General features: G+C 40.6%; 2 protein-coding genes across 2 annotated transcripts in view; both read left to right on the top strand.

Annotated features, from left to right (window-relative positions):
* Positions 1-2749, top strand: part of LOC104929252 (transcription and mRNA export factor ENY2-2) — a 16428-nt gene extending 13679 nt beyond the window's left edge. Inside the window, exons 3-5 of the mRNA XM_027286702.1 lie at positions 161-231; positions 384-458; positions 2481-2749. Of these exons, the coding sequence (XP_027142503.1) occupies positions 161-231; positions 384-458; positions 2481-2557 (223 nt within the window). The 3' untranslated portion in view covers positions 2558-2749. The remainder of the gene's footprint in view (positions 1-160; positions 232-383; positions 459-2480) is intronic.
* Positions 2750-6832: 4083 nt separating this feature from the next.
* Positions 6833-19571, top strand: part of pkhd1l1.1 (PKHD1 like 1, tandem duplicate 1) — a 29420-nt gene continuing 16681 nt past the window's right edge. Inside the window, exons 1-34 of the mRNA XM_027286554.1 lie at positions 6833-6946; positions 7249-7344; positions 7500-7577; positions 8118-8262; positions 8343-8451; positions 8534-8591; positions 8678-8771; positions 9001-9054; positions 9142-9215; positions 9307-9349; positions 9497-9570; positions 9666-9776; positions 10899-10994; positions 11540-11802; positions 11917-12008; positions 12099-12258; positions 12424-12556; positions 12644-12787; positions 12873-13024; positions 13131-13241; positions 13341-13487; positions 13631-13755; positions 13847-14010; positions 14143-14312; positions 15093-15225; positions 15673-15827; positions 15918-16040; positions 16353-16458; positions 16665-16772; positions 16860-17024; positions 17160-17281; positions 17557-17689; positions 18602-18794; positions 19122-19264. Coding sequence (XP_027142355.1) covers positions 7296-7344; positions 7500-7577; positions 8118-8262; positions 8343-8451; positions 8534-8591; positions 8678-8771; positions 9001-9054; positions 9142-9215; positions 9307-9349; positions 9497-9570; positions 9666-9776; positions 10899-10994; positions 11540-11802; positions 11917-12008; positions 12099-12258; positions 12424-12556; positions 12644-12787; positions 12873-13024; positions 13131-13241; positions 13341-13487; positions 13631-13755; positions 13847-14010; positions 14143-14312; positions 15093-15225; positions 15673-15827; positions 15918-16040; positions 16353-16458; positions 16665-16772; positions 16860-17024; positions 17160-17281; positions 17557-17689; positions 18602-18794; positions 19122-19264 — 4027 coding nt within the window. The 5' untranslated portion in view covers positions 6833-6946; positions 7249-7295. The remainder of the gene's footprint in view (positions 6947-7248; positions 7345-7499; positions 7578-8117; positions 8263-8342; positions 8452-8533; positions 8592-8677; positions 8772-9000; positions 9055-9141; positions 9216-9306; positions 9350-9496; positions 9571-9665; positions 9777-10898; positions 10995-11539; positions 11803-11916; positions 12009-12098; positions 12259-12423; positions 12557-12643; positions 12788-12872; positions 13025-13130; positions 13242-13340; positions 13488-13630; positions 13756-13846; positions 14011-14142; positions 14313-15092; positions 15226-15672; positions 15828-15917; positions 16041-16352; positions 16459-16664; positions 16773-16859; positions 17025-17159; positions 17282-17556; positions 17690-18601; positions 18795-19121; positions 19265-19571) is intronic.

Below are 19571 nucleotides of genomic sequence, written 5' to 3'. Positions count from 1 at the left end.
TCGGTGCTCTGTGAGCCGGTGCTCGGTGCTCTGTGAGCCGGGGCTCGGTGCTCGGTGAGCCGGGGCTCGGTGCTCGGTGAGCCGGGGCTCGGTGCTCGGTGAGCCGCTGCTCGGGGCTCGGTGACAGTTTGAATCATGTCAGCCTTTAATGTGTCCGCAGGTTGAAGGAGCTGCTCAGGGCCAAGCTGGTGGAGTGTGGGTGGAAGGATCAGCTCAAAGCACACTGCAAAGGTGTGTGTGTGTATCTGTGTGTGTGTGTGTATCTGTGTGTGTGTGTGTGTGTGTGTGTGTGTGTGTGTGTGTGTGTGTATGTGTGTGTGTGTGTGTATGTGTATGTGTGTGTGTGTCTACATGTCTGTGATCACGAACCTGTTTTTGTCCAGATGTGATCAAAGAGAAGGGCCTGGAGCATGTCACGGTGGAGGACCTGGTCACAGAAGTCACACCGAAAGGCAGAGGTAACACATGTTCACACACACGTTCACACACACACACACACACACATGTTCACACACACACACACACACATGTTCACACACATGTTCACACACATGTTCACACACATGTTCACAGAGGTGACACATGTTCACAGAGGTGACACATGTTCACACACATGTTCACAGAGGTGACACATGTTCACACACATGTTCACACACATGTTCACAGAGGTGACACATGTTTACACACATGTTCACACACATGTTCACAGAGGTAACACACATGTTCACACACATGTTCACAGAGGTGACACATGTTCACAGAGGTGACACACACGTTCACAGAGGTAACACGTGTTCACAGAGGTGACACACATGTTCACAGAGGTGACACATGTTCACACACATGTTCACAGGTAACACTTGTTCACAGAGGTGACACACGTTCACAGAGGTGACACACGTTCACAGAGGTGACACACGTTCACAGAGGTGACACACGTTCACAGAGGAGGAGACACGTTCACAGAGGAGGTGACACGTGTTCACAGAGGTGACACACACGTTCACAGAGGTGACACAATGTTCACAGAGGTGACACACACGTTCACAGAGGTAACGCGTGTTCACAGAGGTAACGCGTGTTCACAGAGGTGACACACATGTTCACAGAGGTGACACAATGTTCACAGAGGTGACACACATGTTCACAGTGACACACACGTTCACAGAGGTAACGCATGTTCACAGAGGTGACACACGCATGTTCACAGAGGTAACGCATGTTCACAGAGGTAACGCATGTTCACAGAGGTGACACACACATGTTCACAGAGGTGACACACACATGTTCACAGAGGTGACACACCGTTCACAGAGGTGACACACCGTTCACAGAGGTGACACACCGTTCACAGAGGTGACACAATGTTCACAGAGGTGACACACGTGTTCACAGAGGTGACACACCGTTCACAGAGGTGACACGTGTTCACAGAGGTGACACGTGTTCACAGAGGTGACACACCGTTCACAGAGGTGACACACCGTTCACAGAGGTGACACATGTTAATGTGCAAACAGACAGCAGGGGGTGGAAGAAGTGCAGACATGATGAGCAGAGCTGTTACTGCTCAGCCTGACTTCATCAGGTCAGGTGTATGAAGACGTCAGAACACACACACAGCTTCATTTTAAGTCCTGGTTGGGTTTTTAAAGAGGTCACATGGGATTGTTGGACTGAATTCTGGTTAAATGTAGATGAAGTAATGCTTAATGTGACATAGATAGATAGATAGATAGATAGATAGATAGATAGATAGATAGATAGATAGATAGATAGATAGATAGATAGATAGATAGATAGATAACTGTTTTAAGAAGTGAACCTGTGCTCAACACACAGACTATAAGAAATAGAAAGTGACCGTAGAAATAAAAATATGAGATAGAACTGTAAATGGAGATAACAGACTGTGTACAACATAATATACATTATAAACATCAAGTATATGCAAAGTAAAAACATTTAAAAACAGCCGTCACCATAAAAAGTGACTGTTTATTTGATTGAACGCTGCATAACAAATATGACGTCTTGGCTTTGCATATTTCAGCCGTTTAATGAAGAGCGGGAACAAGCTGAAGCAGAGTATTTATGTGAGACTTAAACTAGTACGAGACAGCTCTAACATCAAATAAATAATGTTGCATTTGGCTCATTTCCATCTGGTTTGTCAATGTCGGACATATAAATAGAGACGGCTGCTTTGGTCGTCTGATGGCTCAGCTCTGTCGTACAGTCAGAGGCTGTTTGAACTGCGTCAGAGCATTAACTGTGTGCTGTGTGGGATTTATTGATTTATTAATGATTCTTCTTTTCAGGTGATTATCCACAAAGTAGTTTGAATATTTTATTCAATTTCTGTCATATTCTGTAAACAGAGCTCCATAAATCTGACACATTGGACCCTGTCTTGTTGTATTGGTTAATATCACTTTTTCTTTTCCTAACCACTGTGTGTTCTCTCCTCTCCTGCGCAGCACTCGTACCAGACAGCGTGAAGAAAGAGCTCCTGCAGAGAATCAGAGCTTTTCTAGCTCAACACGCAACCTTGTGAATGAGCCGATCGCGGTCTAGACATTTTTTTACTCACTGTAGATCCACAATTAAAATGCAAACTGATGTTTGTTCTCATTGTGAGCAATGCTGAAGTGTTATTTTTATTTTGTATTGTGTGTTTTCATATTGATTTTAGTTTGTTTTGCAGCAGTTTTGGAAAAAAATAATAAAGTCATGCCTATTTTGGTCATTTGGAGTCCTGATGTTTTCTTTAATATCACCGAAGATCTGATTCATTTTTACATTTATTTTCTTCTTCAAACCAAAAAATGCAGAGAGATTTTTTTCTCTCCACAGACATGATGGCACGATGACTGAGTGATTTGTGCTAAAAATAAGACTGTGGACGGTTTGGCAGACACGTCATTGTCTCCCTCTCATACCCATGTGAGGCCCTAATTAGGATGTTAGAAAGAAGACAGACATTTGTTGGAGTAAATATTTTTAATGTTATCACTGAGTGCTTTATTATTATTGCAATATTTATTTAGCTTACTGATAAATAGTGCATTTGTAAAAATACAAATTTAAATCTGTTTCTATGTTTTAGAGTAGTGAATGTCTTTCAGTGTATACATTTACTTTAAGAAGTACTTTCCTAAAGTAAATGTTATTTCCTGAAGAAAATCAAATCTATTCCTGGGTTCAGATACATCTCGGACATGAGCTCATGATGCTACTGTTACGCAATTTGTTCTTTTTCGGGAATTGTACTTTCTTAAGTATTTTTCACAGAGGAAGTTGAGCAACATGTCTTACATCACTGCTGGAACCTGCTGGACAACATATCTGCCCATGTTCCTTTTCTATTCAAACGTCATGGAAAAAAGCAACCTGACAGTTAAAGAAGTGATGAGGGTAATTATTTTTAAAATTACAGAGTTTTTAGTTTTGGTGCGTGGGAAGTGTGAGAGCTTTGTGTGTGGCTGCATGTGCTTGTTGTTATGTATGATGGCCATCAGTGCCTGGTTTTGCCAGCACTCTAGAACAGCCACCATTAAGTGGGAGATGCCCATGAACAGTCCCGGTCCGAAAGCTGTTGAAAGAACGGTCAGCAGCTAACATATATATTATATACCATAAATGAATAAATGTGAGTTAATCTGAATTGATTTAAACTGCATATTAGCTATTATTAGACATATTATTAACAGAATACCTGAAATGTTGGAAGTTTCTGCAAAATTGAGATCACTTGCTTTGTGAAATTCAGTAAATCATTAAATAGAGAAATACAATTATTTGCTTCTTTGCCAAGAGTTAGATCAAATCTTAAATCTCACTTTAACATATTATTTCTTGTTTGTTTAATTTACAACACTTGAAATGTAAAAACTGGAGCTCATTGCTCCCAGCCTAGAAATAGTCACAAACTAATTTATTTTCTTTTACTATGCTATTAAAACATATTTGTTTTGGCCATTTTAAAGCATTTTTAGGACACGTAGCAATATAAGGTGTGACATGTTTGTCTTTTATTTTTACATGAAGTGGCTCACAGAGAACGACCGAATTGTTTATGATGAAAATAATTTGGAAAAATACCTTTCTGTTTAAACGCCTCCACGACTTCTCAACCTAATATTTGACCAAACATACATAATCCAACTCCTTCAGTTTAAAAATGAGGCTTCAGATTTGAACACAACTTCCTCAAGATCGATGATTTGCTGACTTGCTGTTTGTTGTGTGATAACTTCTCATTTTATTATACTATATGTCATCTTTGAAAAACACAAACACTTGTTGCTTTACTTCTCTGATCACATGCTCCATAGTTAGTCTCCCATCAAAATGCTCTGGCCTCATCGTCTCCTTCATCATTTGACAACATGATTGATGGTTTAAACTAAAAATAACAGCAAGGGAAAGAATCACAGAACTACTATTATCTTCTCAACTCAAATAGTTGAGGAGTTCTGCTGTTGTTCTCATGGAGGTTATGTAAAGGGGCAGTTAGTGTTTCCGACCCAGAGGCACGTGTGAGCAAAAATGGTGACGTGAATGTCAGTCAAACATTATTATTATTAACATGTAAGGGTAAAAAAAATGAAATAGAAATATATAGAAAGGAAGAAGAAATATAATCGAATGCATATTATATGAAGTATACTGGGTAATATCTTTCACAAAGGACTAAAGCATTGTGTTCTCATGGAGCCATACTTCAACACCATATTCATCTGGAAATTCAAGACCATTTGCCGACCTTCACTATCAAACATTCTCCAGTATATTAATATGTTTTGCAAAAGAATATAGAAAAATATTGGAGAAGCTGAGGACATGAGTTTCCATACAAACATACATCTGTTCATCTGACCTGTTTGCCCTCCACATTCTGTATTTCAGAAGGAGAAAGCAGTGCTGGGCTCACTGTGACTGAGCCTGCCATATTTCCCCCATCTGCACCCTAGAGACTAAATGAAGGTGAGAGGAGAGACTGTATAAGATTCTGATCTAATTTCTCACTACCACCATATTTCTCTCACTCGTCAACTCATCAGATTTATCAACTTTAGCAAGTCCTGTCTGACTACGCTGTGTTTGACTGAGAGAGACTTTGCTGTTCTGCTGTGTAAGTAGTAAAAGTATTAATCGCTCTATTTGACCTCTGAGACTTACGTCTTTTTACTTTACTTTGACTTTTCTTTTGTTACATTTTGGAGAGGATCGTGTGATGGCACCACTGCCTTCGCAATGATGTTATTTTTTCTTAAGAAAGGAAATGATGTACTTCTTCATTATGGTTATGATGACTGAGTGTGATGATTAACAGGAGGTCACTGTAATAGTCACTGCTGTGCCCTCCACTCAGTTTGAGAAGCACCAGGTTCCAGGAACATCCAGACTGTTGAATAAAGTCATAACGGAGCAATAAATAGTTAATATGTCTAAATAAATAACAAATAGATTTGAATAAATACTAACACCTTTCTCTGTTTCTGTTTAAAGATGTTTTCTAATGCTCAGAATATGACCGCCTGGAGTCCTGACCTCTCTGGTAGTGATGTGATATGTTGCTCACACTTTACTGCATCATTATTAATTCTCGATTAATGTGATTATGTCTGTAATTCTATTGAATTAAATCTTATAATGACGATCCCCTGAGGCCTTCCCATTCAGCGGCCTGATGGTTGGGGTTGGGTTGAGTTGAGCACAAACTGGTGGCAGTCAGCCAGTTCTCACTAATCATTATGTTATTTAAGAATTAGAGAAAGAATCCAACACACACAATGCACACAATGAACATGTGTACACGTGTTTATCGTGTGCGTGTTATTTCATATGCAGCACGCAGAGAGGTGTGAACAGGACGACATCAAAGTGTTTTGTTCATTGTGATGAACACGGATAAAGCATAAAGCTGTTCCAATGACTTTGTATCACTGATGCAATGTAACTAAGGACATTTACTCAAGTACAGCACTTAAGTACGGAAGCCCTAAGCGGTCATTCGTTTTATTTCTGGTGATAACAAGTTCATTTCATTTGTTTTCTTGAGATCTCCAGTTATTTATGACATGTTGTCAGAATAATAAATGTATGATCATTTTCATAAAATCAAAAACTTTGTTTTCCCAAGATAACAGTATAATTAATATGAGATCCTGTGGTCTATATATAAAATATATTCAGTCATTACAGGAAAACATCATTGAGTTCAGCGATGTCAGAGGAGAATGCTGCATTTGCAGTGATTTCATATATTTGTCTTTCCTTTGGATTTCCTGAGGTCTCAAATGAATTATGTTGTTATCCTGGAATAACAACATTAATGACATAAATGATAAATAAAACAAACGGAGGAAGTAAAATGTTGTTTCCCTTTCTTTATTTTCTTTCATGTCTCATTCTATTTCTGCTTCTCTTCCACTACAAGTATTTGATTATTCATATTGATAATTGTTTAAGATTATTAATATTTTCACAGACTATAATAATCTAATGATGTTTTAGTACATTTTCCTGATTATTCTTTATAATTTATACTATTTTTTTTTACAGTTTTACTTCTTTGAAGTAAAGAATCTCAAACTTTTCTCATCACTCCTGACAGATCAATCTTTTTATAGATTCTCTGCTTCCTCTTCGCTTCCTTCATTTAGATTCCCGTCCATGAAGTTACTCATCGTGCCTTTCTCACCCCTGAACTTTACTCTCTTACTGGAAACTGACAAGTCCGTCAAGTCTGCTTTGGTTCCAGCCACAGATGTAGAGACATGGTCAGCAGGAGTCTCCTCCTCCTCGCCGGTGTCAGGTGAGAGGCGGAACACCGAGCGGACTATAAAGGGTTAATGGTCCGTGCCCCGCGCGCACAGACAGCTCCCTCTCTACCTGCACGAGCACCTGAGTTATTAACAAGTGAACGGCTTTTCAACAGGTGTGTAGCTTTTAATCACGTTTTCAACAGGTGTGTAGCTTTTAATCACATTTTCAACAGGTGTGTAGCTTTTAATCATGTTTTCAACAGGTGTGTAGCTTTTAATCACGTTTTCAACAGGTGTGCAGCTTTTAATCACATGTTTGTGACTGTTACAGATTTATTGATGAACTATAAGTAGAATCTCACGGTGATCTGGGTCTGGTCTCTGGTCTCTGGTCTCTAGTGGTTTTAGTCCGCTGATTTGCCTCTTTGTTACCTTTTGAAAACGTTGAAAGAAACCTCTGTGTTTAAATGTACAGACAGCAGACTGCAGCTGAGGCAGCAACAAATCTGAGAACTCTGCAGGATGGAGCTGAAGCCGGCGGCTCTCCTCCTCGCACTTTGCTGCTGCTGCAGTAAGTAGACGGATGCAGACTACAAATAAATAAATAAATAAATAAATAAATAAATCTGCTTTTTTAAAATCTAAAATGTAAGTTTACTTCCAAACAAGTCCCCTCCAGCCCACTGCTCAGCCTCAGTATAATGTGTAAACTGTTTTACATTTCAGGTGCTCAGCGCATTGACTATGTAAGTCCACACAGAGGAAGCTTCAATGGAGCGACACGGCTCACCATTGTAGGAGACGGTAAGAGGCTCCGATAGTATATAGTATATAATGATGCTACATGAGGATGGAGACCTGATCTCAGGGTCAAAGGGGTTTTATTGTCATTTCAACAATATGAAACCAGTGTTTGTGCAAGGACCAACAACAGAAGAACACAGTGCAGACAGGACTACAATAAAGTGTGCACACATTACAACACAAAATACAAAATGGTGCAAGTAGCAGTGTAACAGACTGTGTATGTACATGTATGTATGTGTACACATGCTACATATGAATATATACAGTAATATTATATTAGGTATTATATGCAAAAATGGCACAAAAAATAACCCTAATAATGATATTAATAATTCTAATAACCAGTAGTTTGTATTATGATATAAGAGATGCAGAGATTCGGTTGAAGAGGTAGCTGCAGTGCTGGATGCTGTGCAAAAACACAACTTCTAACCACGTGCTGGACTTCAGCTACGTGATTTTCACCTGTTTTCTTGACGCTAAACTATTCATCCAGAAAATAATGCAATAAGTTGTTTGTTTGTTTGTTTTTTGCAGGTTTCGCCCAGGAGAATCAGTTCCAGCTGAATCCAGCCGACGACACGTTTGGCAACCGCGTGACGCTGGTGTCAGACACCCTGTCAGTGCCCTGTGACGTGGAGAGAGACTCCACACACGGCAAACAGGTCATGTGTTACACCAGGTATAGCACTTATATTTATACACAAGAAGTCACTTCATGCATATATTTATCTAAAATGATGTATAATCTGTCCATTGCAGAGCCATGCCAAAGGATCAGTATGTGGTCCATGTCAGTGTGGATGGTGTTCCCATTCCTGACAGTAGTATATGCAGAGGCGATTACAAATCTTACCACTGCAGCTTCTATGTAAGTTTGCAGCGAATGCAGCACCTTCACTTACAAGTTAGTTTTGATTGGTTTCTAACATTGTTACTGTAAATCTCCTCAGACTGTCTGGTATCGCACACCTTCTATGGTGAGTCTGGATCCAGTCAGTGGTCCCCCAGGTAAACGTCTTTACTTCTATAATATGCAATTCATTCCCAGAGTCCAATTTGAACTTGACATTAAAGCCACTTCAAAATCCCTGCAGGCACTTTGGTGACAACACGAGGGTTGATTTTCACGGATGTGTACGGAAGCAACACTGCTGTGAGCTCCAACGGCCTCAACGTCAGATTCCTGAGGTATAAAAATAAAACTTTAATAAACTTTCCAAACATTCATATTACTGTAAAGAATTTTAGACTCGCTCAAGCAGATGAGGGGAAATTCTGCATCTTTAATCATCAATCTTTGATCATTTGAAGAAAATGTAAGACTGAAGGTTGCTTTACTTTGAAATTTCAACCATGTACTTGTAATGTGTACTTGTACCTGTGTAATATTGAATAAATTTGATCTATTTTGTGGCAGATCCTACATGGGAGGGATGCCATGCGAGCTGATTAAACCAAATTCAGATGAACTGTGAGTACATGTTACATAAAAGTAAGATAATAGTACTGATCGTTTTTTATGATTTTCTATGGAACTAGCTTTTAAATGTTTCTAAAGATATAAACTACAACTGGACAATGAAGGATCCTGGTGGGGATACATGAGCTGCAAGATGACAGGGACGTATGTTGGTAAGCTGGTTTTCTTTCATTACAGCTGATCTTAATAAATATTTTAAAAAAGATGAATTCTGAAACTGTACAAACTGTAAATTTCCAACAGGGCATCACAACCTGAGCTACATTCTTGATTCTGAGTTTGGAAGGTGAAGCATTATTTAAATATTCACTATTTTTACACGCTTCAGTTTAAGATGTGCATACATACAGCTGGTTTCTAACGACTGGGTTTCTTCTTGACTTTTGGTTCTTGTATGAAAAATAATATTTATTAATTTCTTTAAAATCTTTAGGAGTTTGCCAGACAGGAAACTTTACAGGGTCACAACTATCCCGGACAAGCTCTCCATGTTTCAGACCTTTGCAGGTTCGTTAGACGGAAAGACATTTGTTCTCAATAACTGAAGTACTTCCTGAGTAGAATTTATTCTTATTACAGTGAAATGTTTGTCTCTTGTCCAGAGGTGACGGGAGTCTCCCCATCCAATGGTAGCGTCATGGGTGGAACCCTGTTGACCATCCACGGCCGCTTCTTCGACCAAACCGATCGCCCAGCACGTGTTCTCGTCGGAGGTAATTACCAAAAATCTGGCACCTGTAGCTGCTTTCCTGACACTGATATTACACATGACCTGGTATTGTTTTCACACAGTACAAAGTGTTCAGCATGGATAGATGAATGTCGTGCGTCTCCATGAAACAAAACACATTGTTGGGCCTGAAAGTCACGCAATGGTGATAATCCTTTTTTACCACGACGGAAGGCACGGCAGACAGGAATCTTCCAAAAGCTTAGAGGCACAGCAGACCGTGACATGCGAGCTCATGAGGGTTTTGTACGACTTCATGAGTCATTCAACATGTCGTAGACTCCAAGTTACAGCACAAGTCTGACAGTATATGAAGTTTCTTGATTCATAAAATTAAAGCATGAAAATCACAATGAATCACTATTAACGTGATGATTAATTTTAAGGAATTCATGGACTTAAAGGACACCAGATACAGAATCCAGACATAGTACATGAAGTCCAAACATCCAGTAATATCATTTATATAACCTGTTTTTTTCAGACCTCTATGTCTGCTGAGAAATTCATATATTACTGATGAAGCATGTGCAGTCATATAGTGTATTATAGCCTTTACTTCCATGCTCTGAAGTTAGAAAACTTTAGATCACAGATAATAAAATTGTATTTAACATTTCTAGCATTTAACAACATAGAAGAAAACGAAGAAAGTTTAATTTCTACACAGAGAGTTAACACTTCTGTTTTCTTTCTGAATCTTTTATTTTAAATTTAAATTTGTCGAGCTCAATAAAATCTTAAAATTGTGTCACACCAGCAAAGGGAGGAGAAAATATGCACCAAATATTCCTTGGTTGTGTGTTTTATTATCTGAGGCCTGAGAATTAAATAAATTTACTAGAAAAGAATTGTATTTTTTTATTGCACCTGACTGGAAACCACTGATGAACCATAAACACAATGAAACACTGAAAAACTGAAGTAACACCAAAGTGTGTTGTGAAACAAAATACCACAAATAAGTGATGATGTCAGTGGGAAATACTTTAACACCTTCAAAGCTCAAGCATACAGTACATATCTCCGCAGTGTTTCGGCTGACATGTGAGTAGATAATGAGTCTGTTGAAAGGTTCACGTGAGAGTTAACTTGCTTTTTTCAGGCCTGCCTTGTGAAATCCAGAGTGTGTCCGATGAAAGCATCACGTGCAGGACTGCCAGACAAGACATGAACATGAAGAACATGACAGTCTACCCAGGTGAACACACCTCGTCTTCTTCATTATCAGAACAACACGTTTGCATCAGTTGACACGTTGATCACTGAAAGAATTTAAAGCATCCGTAAACAAAGCTGTTGTGTTCATCCCGGTACTTGTCACAGTTCATCGGGTCTCACGGTGTTGGATGTGCTGTGAGCTGTGACGAGATAATCTGTTACATATTTCTGATTGTGCATCATAGAAAAGACCTCACACAGAATTGACACATGGAAAGCAGACACAGAAACCCGTTTTCCTTTTCTACATCCATGAGGATTATTTAACTATATTTAACATTTCTTAGTTTAAATAACTTAATACAATTACGTGGAACCTGTTGGCAAAATAAATTTAATTAAAGCCAACATTTTATTTATCTATGAACTATGATCTATGACTTAGATGTCTTAAAAGATAATATTCTGTCATATACGACAAAGAAAAGATGATAAAATAATCTCTTTTTAATTTTCTGCTGGTCAACTATGATCAGTCGATTAATCGTTTCATCTGGAATTTTGATACACCCGATTCATTTCCAGGTGGAAGAGGCATAAAGACCGAGGTGTGGAACATCACTAAACCCCGTTACCTGAATGACATTTACAACTACAATGAAAACACAACTGGCTACTGGACAAATTGGATCGACTCCCTGCCCTACGTCTTTCCTGACATTGCTTACTTCAGTGGACGATCCAAAGGCTTCTTTGTCCCTCCAACCAGCAGCAACTACACCATTTACCTCAACTGTGATGACCGATGCGACCTCTACCTCAGCAACTCCAGCCGCCCAGAAGATAAGGTACGGACGGAGAGTTTACTTTAAAATGAACAAGAAATCATTATAATCATAATTAAAGACAACCTCAGAAATTCAGAAAGTTGTATAATTTTTTTTCTACAACCTCCACTTCAGGTTAAAATTGCATACCAGCCATATTATGTCAGAGATTTCACTCAACTGGAGTCACAGAAATCTGAAGTAATGGCTCTCGAGGGAGGAAAACCGTAAGTACTGCAAAATTATGAGTGCACTGTCTTCGTTGTAGCTGTGATGAAATTCCTATAAAAACTTTCAAAACAACTTTTTTTCTCTAGCTACTACTTCGAAATGCTGTTTCAAGACTATGGCAGCAAAGCTACCGCCAACATCGCCCTGTTCAAACCGGAGAGCTCCTTTACAGAGGCCCAGAGTGACGACGCCGTCAATGAGGTTCAGCTTATCTTGGCTGCCTATGAAGTGTTTGATGAGGAACAGGTATGAAAGTGTTGGGCTGTTGCTACCAAATGCTTTGTTCTGTTAAACCCATCACAGACTGCTCGCCTACACAAATGGGGAAATACTCAGTACTACTTCCTTCCACCTAGTGTCCACCTTTTTCTCATTTCTGTACCTCGCCTTTGCTCTCTCTCTGTTGCACAGGTGGTCACCTTTGAAAACTTGCCCGGCAGCGTCACGGCGGTCAAAGAGGTCCAGAAGGTTACCGTTAGCAGCGACTGTAGCCATCTTTGTGCGAGCACCTTCTTCAGCCTGGGCTACGGAGATGCAAAGACTGGTAACGTGTTTCACATCATCTTATTGCATTTGTGTCATACACTGTAGACATTATGTTTGTTCATGAGCTTTGCCTTTTTACCTTTAGGACCACTTCCAGTTAGCGCCTCAGCTGATCTGGTGGAAGCAGCCTTGAACAGCCTTTGGTCCATCAAACCCGACACAGTCCAGGTCACCAAACAGGACGATAGTCAAGGATCTCACTTCACCGTCACATTCAATTCTGTCAGAGGTATGAATGGACAGAAAAGTAGCCAGTCAGGAGAAAGCTGGGTACTTAATACTGCAATAGATCATCTGTCATCTTTTGACTACAGGGGACTTCAAACCTCTTCACTATGAGGCTTCTGGTTCCACCAACATCACTGTTGTTGAGGTTACAAAGGGGACAAGCGACATGAAGACGTTCACTCTGTTCTGGGGGGGAATCCCTACAAAGCCCATCCCCCTCACTGCAACTGGAAACGAGGTCTGTTGTGTAAAAAATAATATTTGGACTGAAGTTATTGCAGATGTGGCAGCCTGTGCTGTGTAGAAACAATACCAACATCCAGCTTGTGTGGATTTGTGAACAGGTGCAGGCGGCTCTGGAGGCCACGATGAAGGCCGAGTGTCCCGGTGAGATCTTGACCACCGAAGGGACCGACGTGAAGTACTTCAATGACTTTGAAAATGACAACTCTCAGGTCAGTGAGGACAGATGTTGCACTGAATGTTGTCTGTAACCTTTTTAACAACGTCTGATTTTAGATTATCACCATGTTGTGATTTCTTGCACTCACCAGTTCACTGCTGAAAAAGGGACTCCAGTGAAGAACTCTGGTTTCTGTGGCCATTGGTCTCTGAAGAACGCTGAGGTCCTTTTCAAGGACAGTTACACCAAAGTGTCTGGTGGCAACTATGGGCCAATTTTATTGGACAAGTTTTCAACGGTAAAACCCACAAGATGTTTATTTATTGTACTTTTTGTTCATTTTTTAATTCACACTTCAAATGGACAAAACAGATGTTAGAAGTAATTCATGAATGTGAATTCTGTTTGGATCCGGTGTGTAATTAAATCCCATCCTTGCAGCTTTGCTTTGCATACAAGGGGATGTTAAAGAATGAAATTGGGATGAAGTTCACTTACCGCAACACCCAAGGCCAAACCAAGACCGAGACCGCAAAGATCATCACTGTCTTCACTAAGAGCCACATGTCAGTAAAAATAAAAACATGACGTGATTTTGATGTGCAAACTTGTCGGCTCAATAGCAGCTTTTAAATAAATGTGACTGTGTCTTTACAGGTGGAGCTACAAATGCATGGATCTGGAGAGTTCCCTGCAGACAGATTATTTTGGAAGCACGTACAATCTGCTGGAGTTTTACCTCTACAAAGACGAGTCCGGTGCAGATTTCTACGTGGATGCCGTTCACATCGGAAAGGCGCCTACCACAAATGATGAATATGGTACGCAGCTTGATCGTAGTTGATTTTTGGTGGCCGATCTTTAATGTTGAAGTCCAATCTATCTACCTACCTTTTTATGTATTACAGTGTGCAGATGTTGCTCAGTTTATCTTATTCCCTGTTTCCTTACAGCTGTTCTCCTCAAGCGAAGGCCTCCACCTTTTGAGAGTTTGGGATTTTCCTTCCAGACGATCGCCGTTAGCAATATCTCAATAAATTCTTCATGGATCAGATACGAGATCAAAGCCACACCAGTAGAATGTGCCTCTGGCTTCCCAATGCTCGAAGTTGGCTTCATGCAGGTAACTGTCCATCCAGTTTAGGTTCATGTTGTTATTTAGAGCCAGGGTTAGGGTTCATTTAAAGAAGCGCTTGTAACTGTTAATACTCACTGATGAAAATAAGTCGGTCTATGTAAATGAGAGATGGGGCTTTCCCATCTGTTGAAGAAACAAGGTGGAGTCTCTAATCTGCCTCAGCTTGTGTTTCTTGGGAAATAATATCAACACAAAGAAAGGGCTGAGGCCAGAAATTAAACCTAAGTCTCTTTGCTGTGATGCAACTGTGTTATGAAGTAGACAAAAAGAACTAACAAACACCAAGCTGCAGGTTTTCTGCTGATTTTTGAAACATCAGAAATGTTGGAGTGTGACATTTAAAGGGACGGAGTTTCTTCAGCAGTGTGACTGATAAAAACAGAGGAAATGTTCTGTAGCCCACGGCCAGGTGACATAACTTATAGCACAGAGAGGCGCCACAATGATCTGACTGTGTGTCTCGTGTCTCGTCATGCTGTGCAGTCATCATTTGCCTAACAGATTGCATTGGAAGTAGTGACCGACTACTGTACGGCATGGCCCTGAAACATGTGACTGCAGACTGCAACATTTGTTTCAGTTAAAAGTGTCAATGCAAATTAGACTTAATGATGACGTCAAAGGGAGAAAGACGTCTGTCCATTCACATCAAGGACATGATTTTGAATAAATACAGTTCAGTTCAAACTAGTGTTGTGGTGTTAAAAGCAACACATATGTATGTACCACGTGTATTATCTTTCTTTCTCCACTTGTATTTCACAGGTGTCCAACAGCAGCGAGGACATGACTGAGTTCAAGGAAGGGGCAGCCACCGTCACCGTCACTCGCCCTCACAGAGCCACCCCGCCTCTGAACGGCACCTTTGATGTGGAGATTTATGGAGGCCGAGCTGAAGGTAGCCCCAGACGGACCCGTGTAGGATTTGCATTATAACAAATGTTAACTGCCCGGGCTGATCAGAGACGGACCACTGACTTTTAAACTACTTGTATGCCAGTGTTGCTGTTGTATGGTATGCATGAGATGTTTGGACAGTTACTAAGCCTGGTCGCACACAGTCACCTCTCCTATCAGCTATTGTACTGTGAAATCAAAGACAGAGAAGCTGGAGCAATGACACAGGCAATGTAAAATCAGTCACAGATCTCTCCACATCTTTTAAAATCACATCATAAATCAGTCACAGATCTCTCCACATCTTTTAAAATCACATCATAATGATAAAATACATCTATTTTCTGTCATTATTTTAGCAACTATTTCACAACTATAAGTAAACAAGTTGCAAAGAGACAGTTAAAAATGTGTATACGACTCTAAGACAGCCACCGCTTGTTCTCAGGTCTGTCGGTGGACATCAGTGAGGAGGACCTGAAGTACGCTCTGGAGGGGATCGCAGGGATGGGTCAGGTCAAGGTTGCAAAGCAGGGCACCTGCCGACGCCCCAGGTGGAGGGTCGAGTGGCTCAATAAACCCGGAGACCAGCCTCTGATGCAGGTCAGACTCCACTTCGTATTTTAATCACATCATTTTTTTGATTGCTTTAATTAACATCGGTTAATTCTCATCCTGTGATTGTCGTCACAGATTAACAGCTCGTCGGTTGTCGGTAGAAACGCGGTTGTTTCAGCCCGTGAGAAGACTAAGGGAGGATTGTTGATACGAGGCTTAACAGGAGATTTCTTCCGTTTGTGTGAAACCAAACCACAGGTACGACCTGAGATTCATTAAGCATCAACACGTCAGGTGCTATTTATATCTGTCACGTTGCATAACACATTTGTATATTTCGTGCCTCCGGGCAGGATTTTAATGATATGTTTGCATACTATTAAATAACTACTTTGTTCCGGAGTGGCTGAAAGCCACAGGGCTCTATTGTATTGTTCTGTTGTTGTGACTGTTGTAGCAATAATCTCACGTCAGTGAGGATTCCCACCCAGTGTGTCATCTTTATGTTGCGAAACTTCATGAACTTCGTTTGACTTGTTTTAATTTGCGGTTACCTGATGTCTTTTGCAGGTGGAGGTTATTATCAACGGCATTCCCTCAAAGTGTTCTGGTGACTGTGGGTTTGAATGGTCCGAGGAAAGGACTCCAGCTGTGACTGGAATCAGCCCATCTCAAGGTGTCAACAGATATACATAATATTATTGGTTATTGATTGATTTTAAGGCATGTAGAATGTTTAAAATCCTCAGTAACAGTTCTCAAATAACAAAAAAAGTGTCAGTGAATTGTCAGATTTGATAGAAAACCATGAAAAGTTCAGGCTGATGACAGACGGTGATGGAAGTGAGTGTTCTCTATTATTAAATGACTCGACCTCTTCAGGATCTAATGGCCTGGGGACTCTTTTGACCGTCACTGGGACTGGCTTCGGCAGTGAAAATGCCTCCATCTTTGTGGGACCAGCCAGGTGTCATGTTGAACAGACCACCGGTACGTTAAAGAAGTTCAGAGAAGTTCATCTTGTTGTTTATCGTCTAGCTGAAAGAGTTTAACCAAATGTTGTCAACTGTATTCCAGCTACTACCCAGGTGTGCAGACTGGGCAGCGCCAGTGCTGGTACCTACCCTGTGATTGTCACTTTCCCCTCTCTGGGGAATTCACGGTACACAGACGACATCATACTCAACTTCACCTACCAGCTCATTGTTTCCTCCGTCGCTCCGCTCTCTGGAAGTGTGGCAGGTAACAAGTTACACTGCACTGAACCAAATACTCCAATCTGTCATTATTCATCAGAACATGCGAAGCAAAGAGCACCTTCAAACACACAGCAGAAAGAGTATGACGAGTATCTACTAACTTTTATTCTTTTCTTAGGAGGCACGCTGCTGACAGTGAGCGGTTTCGGCTTCAGCCGGAACGCCACAGTTACAGTCGGCAGTGAGGAGTGCACAGTGATTCATGCCAGTGACACCGAGCTGAAATGCAAAACCCCAGCAGTAAGTGTGCACGCTACAAACTGCTGTTTTTTATGGATGTTATTTCCCTGCAGTATTTTACAAGAGATGTCCGTAAAATGCCAAAAACACAAGTGTGCAAAACTTTATTTAGTATACTTGTAGATTCACTTAAATCATTGAGTAAATTACATTTTATGTAGATGCTTTAAAGGGAGACTAATTTTTGCTGTGGCCACTTACACCAATATGGTTTTATTGGCATTTATTCATCCTCTTTTACTTAATTAATGAATAAATATTTTTATTACTATCAGGGAACTGCAGGATCACAGGCGGTCACAGTGACGGTGGGAAGCACGAGTCAGACAGCCAGCAGCACCTTCACCTACGATAACAACCTCACACCACAGATCTCAGGCCTGAGTCCTCGCACCACCACTGTGATCGGTGAGTTAGGACTCATTTTAGCCTTCATGAACTATATTCATCCATTTAATAACCTTTCACTGGGATACCGGGAGATACCGGGATGAGCAAACCCAGAAGACGGCTTGGATTACGTTCTTTTCTATGAATGAATGAAAGGTTTAATGGGTTTTTATTTTTAAAGGGCAATAGAAATCTGATCTGTCGAGTGAATGCAACAGACGTCTAAAATCTATAGTCCTTGTGTTTGTCCTTTGTTTATTAAAATAAAAGGATTCAATGTTTATTCATTGTGTTTCAATGAAACCACTCAGTTACCTCCAGGCATAGTCCATTTGGAATTAGTTGTATAAAAACATATTGTTAGAAGTTATTGAATCTTTTCTAGTGAACAACATTAGCCAGACATTTCCTATGTCAGGAAACCAGACAAAGCAGGTTACGAGTCAACATGCGGCCTCTGAGGTGACACGGGTTCAGGGTGTGGAAGTCTCTTAATCATAGATCACCTGAAATGTCTCCAGTCAGGGAACTTGAAGTCATTTATCATTCTAATTATACAATGAAGATAATGTGATGTTCTTTACTGTTCACACTTGGTATGTAAGTACAGTTGAAACCTTTTGTTATCACTGTCAGCTCATTTCTCGTACCGTAGTGCCGTGTAATGTCGACTTGCAGGTTTTTTCTGCCTTTAGCCTTTATGCTTGCTAAACCTTGCGAATCTGGGCTGAAAAGACAAACACGTCAACTCATGTAATTACGATAAAAACAATACCGAAGTATCCACGCAACAGGAATACCTGATGCTCTGCACGACACTCAGTGGTACTTTGAACAATAAAAGAAATGACAAGTGCCAATTATCGTGGAAGTTGAATGGCAGAAGCTTTGTCATGGAAAAGATGAGTTGATGTGTCTCTTCTTGTGTAGGACATCAAATACTCACCATCGAGGGTTCCAATCTGGGAGGACGAGACAATGACAGCATGGTGCTTGTAGGCAGAAAGGAGTGTGTCATTGTGCAGTGGACGGCGACAAACATCACCTGTCGTCTCCCTGTGCTGCCGCCCGGGCTGCACAAAGTTGATGTACAGGTTGGAAACAATGGCTACCCCCAGACAAGGTACAGCACACACAGGCATCAATCCATCTGTTAACACACCAGCTGAAAACATACCATTTTTTCAGACATGAAAAACATCACATGAGCGTTTGTTGAACGTTGTGCAAGGGTTAGATGCAATAGTAGATCTGGAGATAATCCAGATATTTATCAAAGCGTTCATCATATTGTGCAAAGATCTGAACACAATGAACCGTCAAAAAATGGAGGCGTTAATGGAATCAAGTCGAGTCAGTTGTTAGAACAGATAATGTCACAAAATCCAGAAGCCAGAACACGTCGTTATTTCAGGACTTAATTGGACTTTTCTGCCTTTTCGTTTTATAGCAACGGTGTAAACGCTACCATTGAGTACGTCCTGGAAATCTACAGCATCTCCCCACTGTTCGGCTCTTTGCTGGGAGGAACCAGGCTGACCGTGTCTGGATCTGGTTTCAGCAACAACATCTCTGACAACAAAGTCTCCATCGGTAAGCAACAGGAGGCTCGGCAATTTCAAACACGACTTATTGCCACAGCAACCAGGGCTGCAACTAAGGATCATTTTCATTCCCGACTAATCTGTCGATCACTTTCTCAATGAATGGATTTGTTGTTTGGTCCAAAAAAATGTTGATCGCTGATCAACAAGCCTAAGGCAATGTTCTCGAATGTCTTTTGTCTTTTGTCCACAACACAAAGATGTTCTGTTTACGTCATGGAGCCACAAAGAAACCAGAAAATATTCAGATCCGAGAGGCTGAAATCAGAGAATTTGGAAATTTTTACTAAAGAAAT

Source organism: Larimichthys crocea, chromosome XIII (assembly GCF_000972845.2).
Source record: "Larimichthys crocea isolate SSNF chromosome XIII, L_crocea_2.0, whole genome shotgun sequence".
Lineage (NCBI taxonomy): Eukaryota > Metazoa > Chordata > Actinopteri > Sciaenidae > Larimichthys > Larimichthys crocea.
This window is presented reverse-complemented; position numbering and strand designations above follow the sequence as displayed.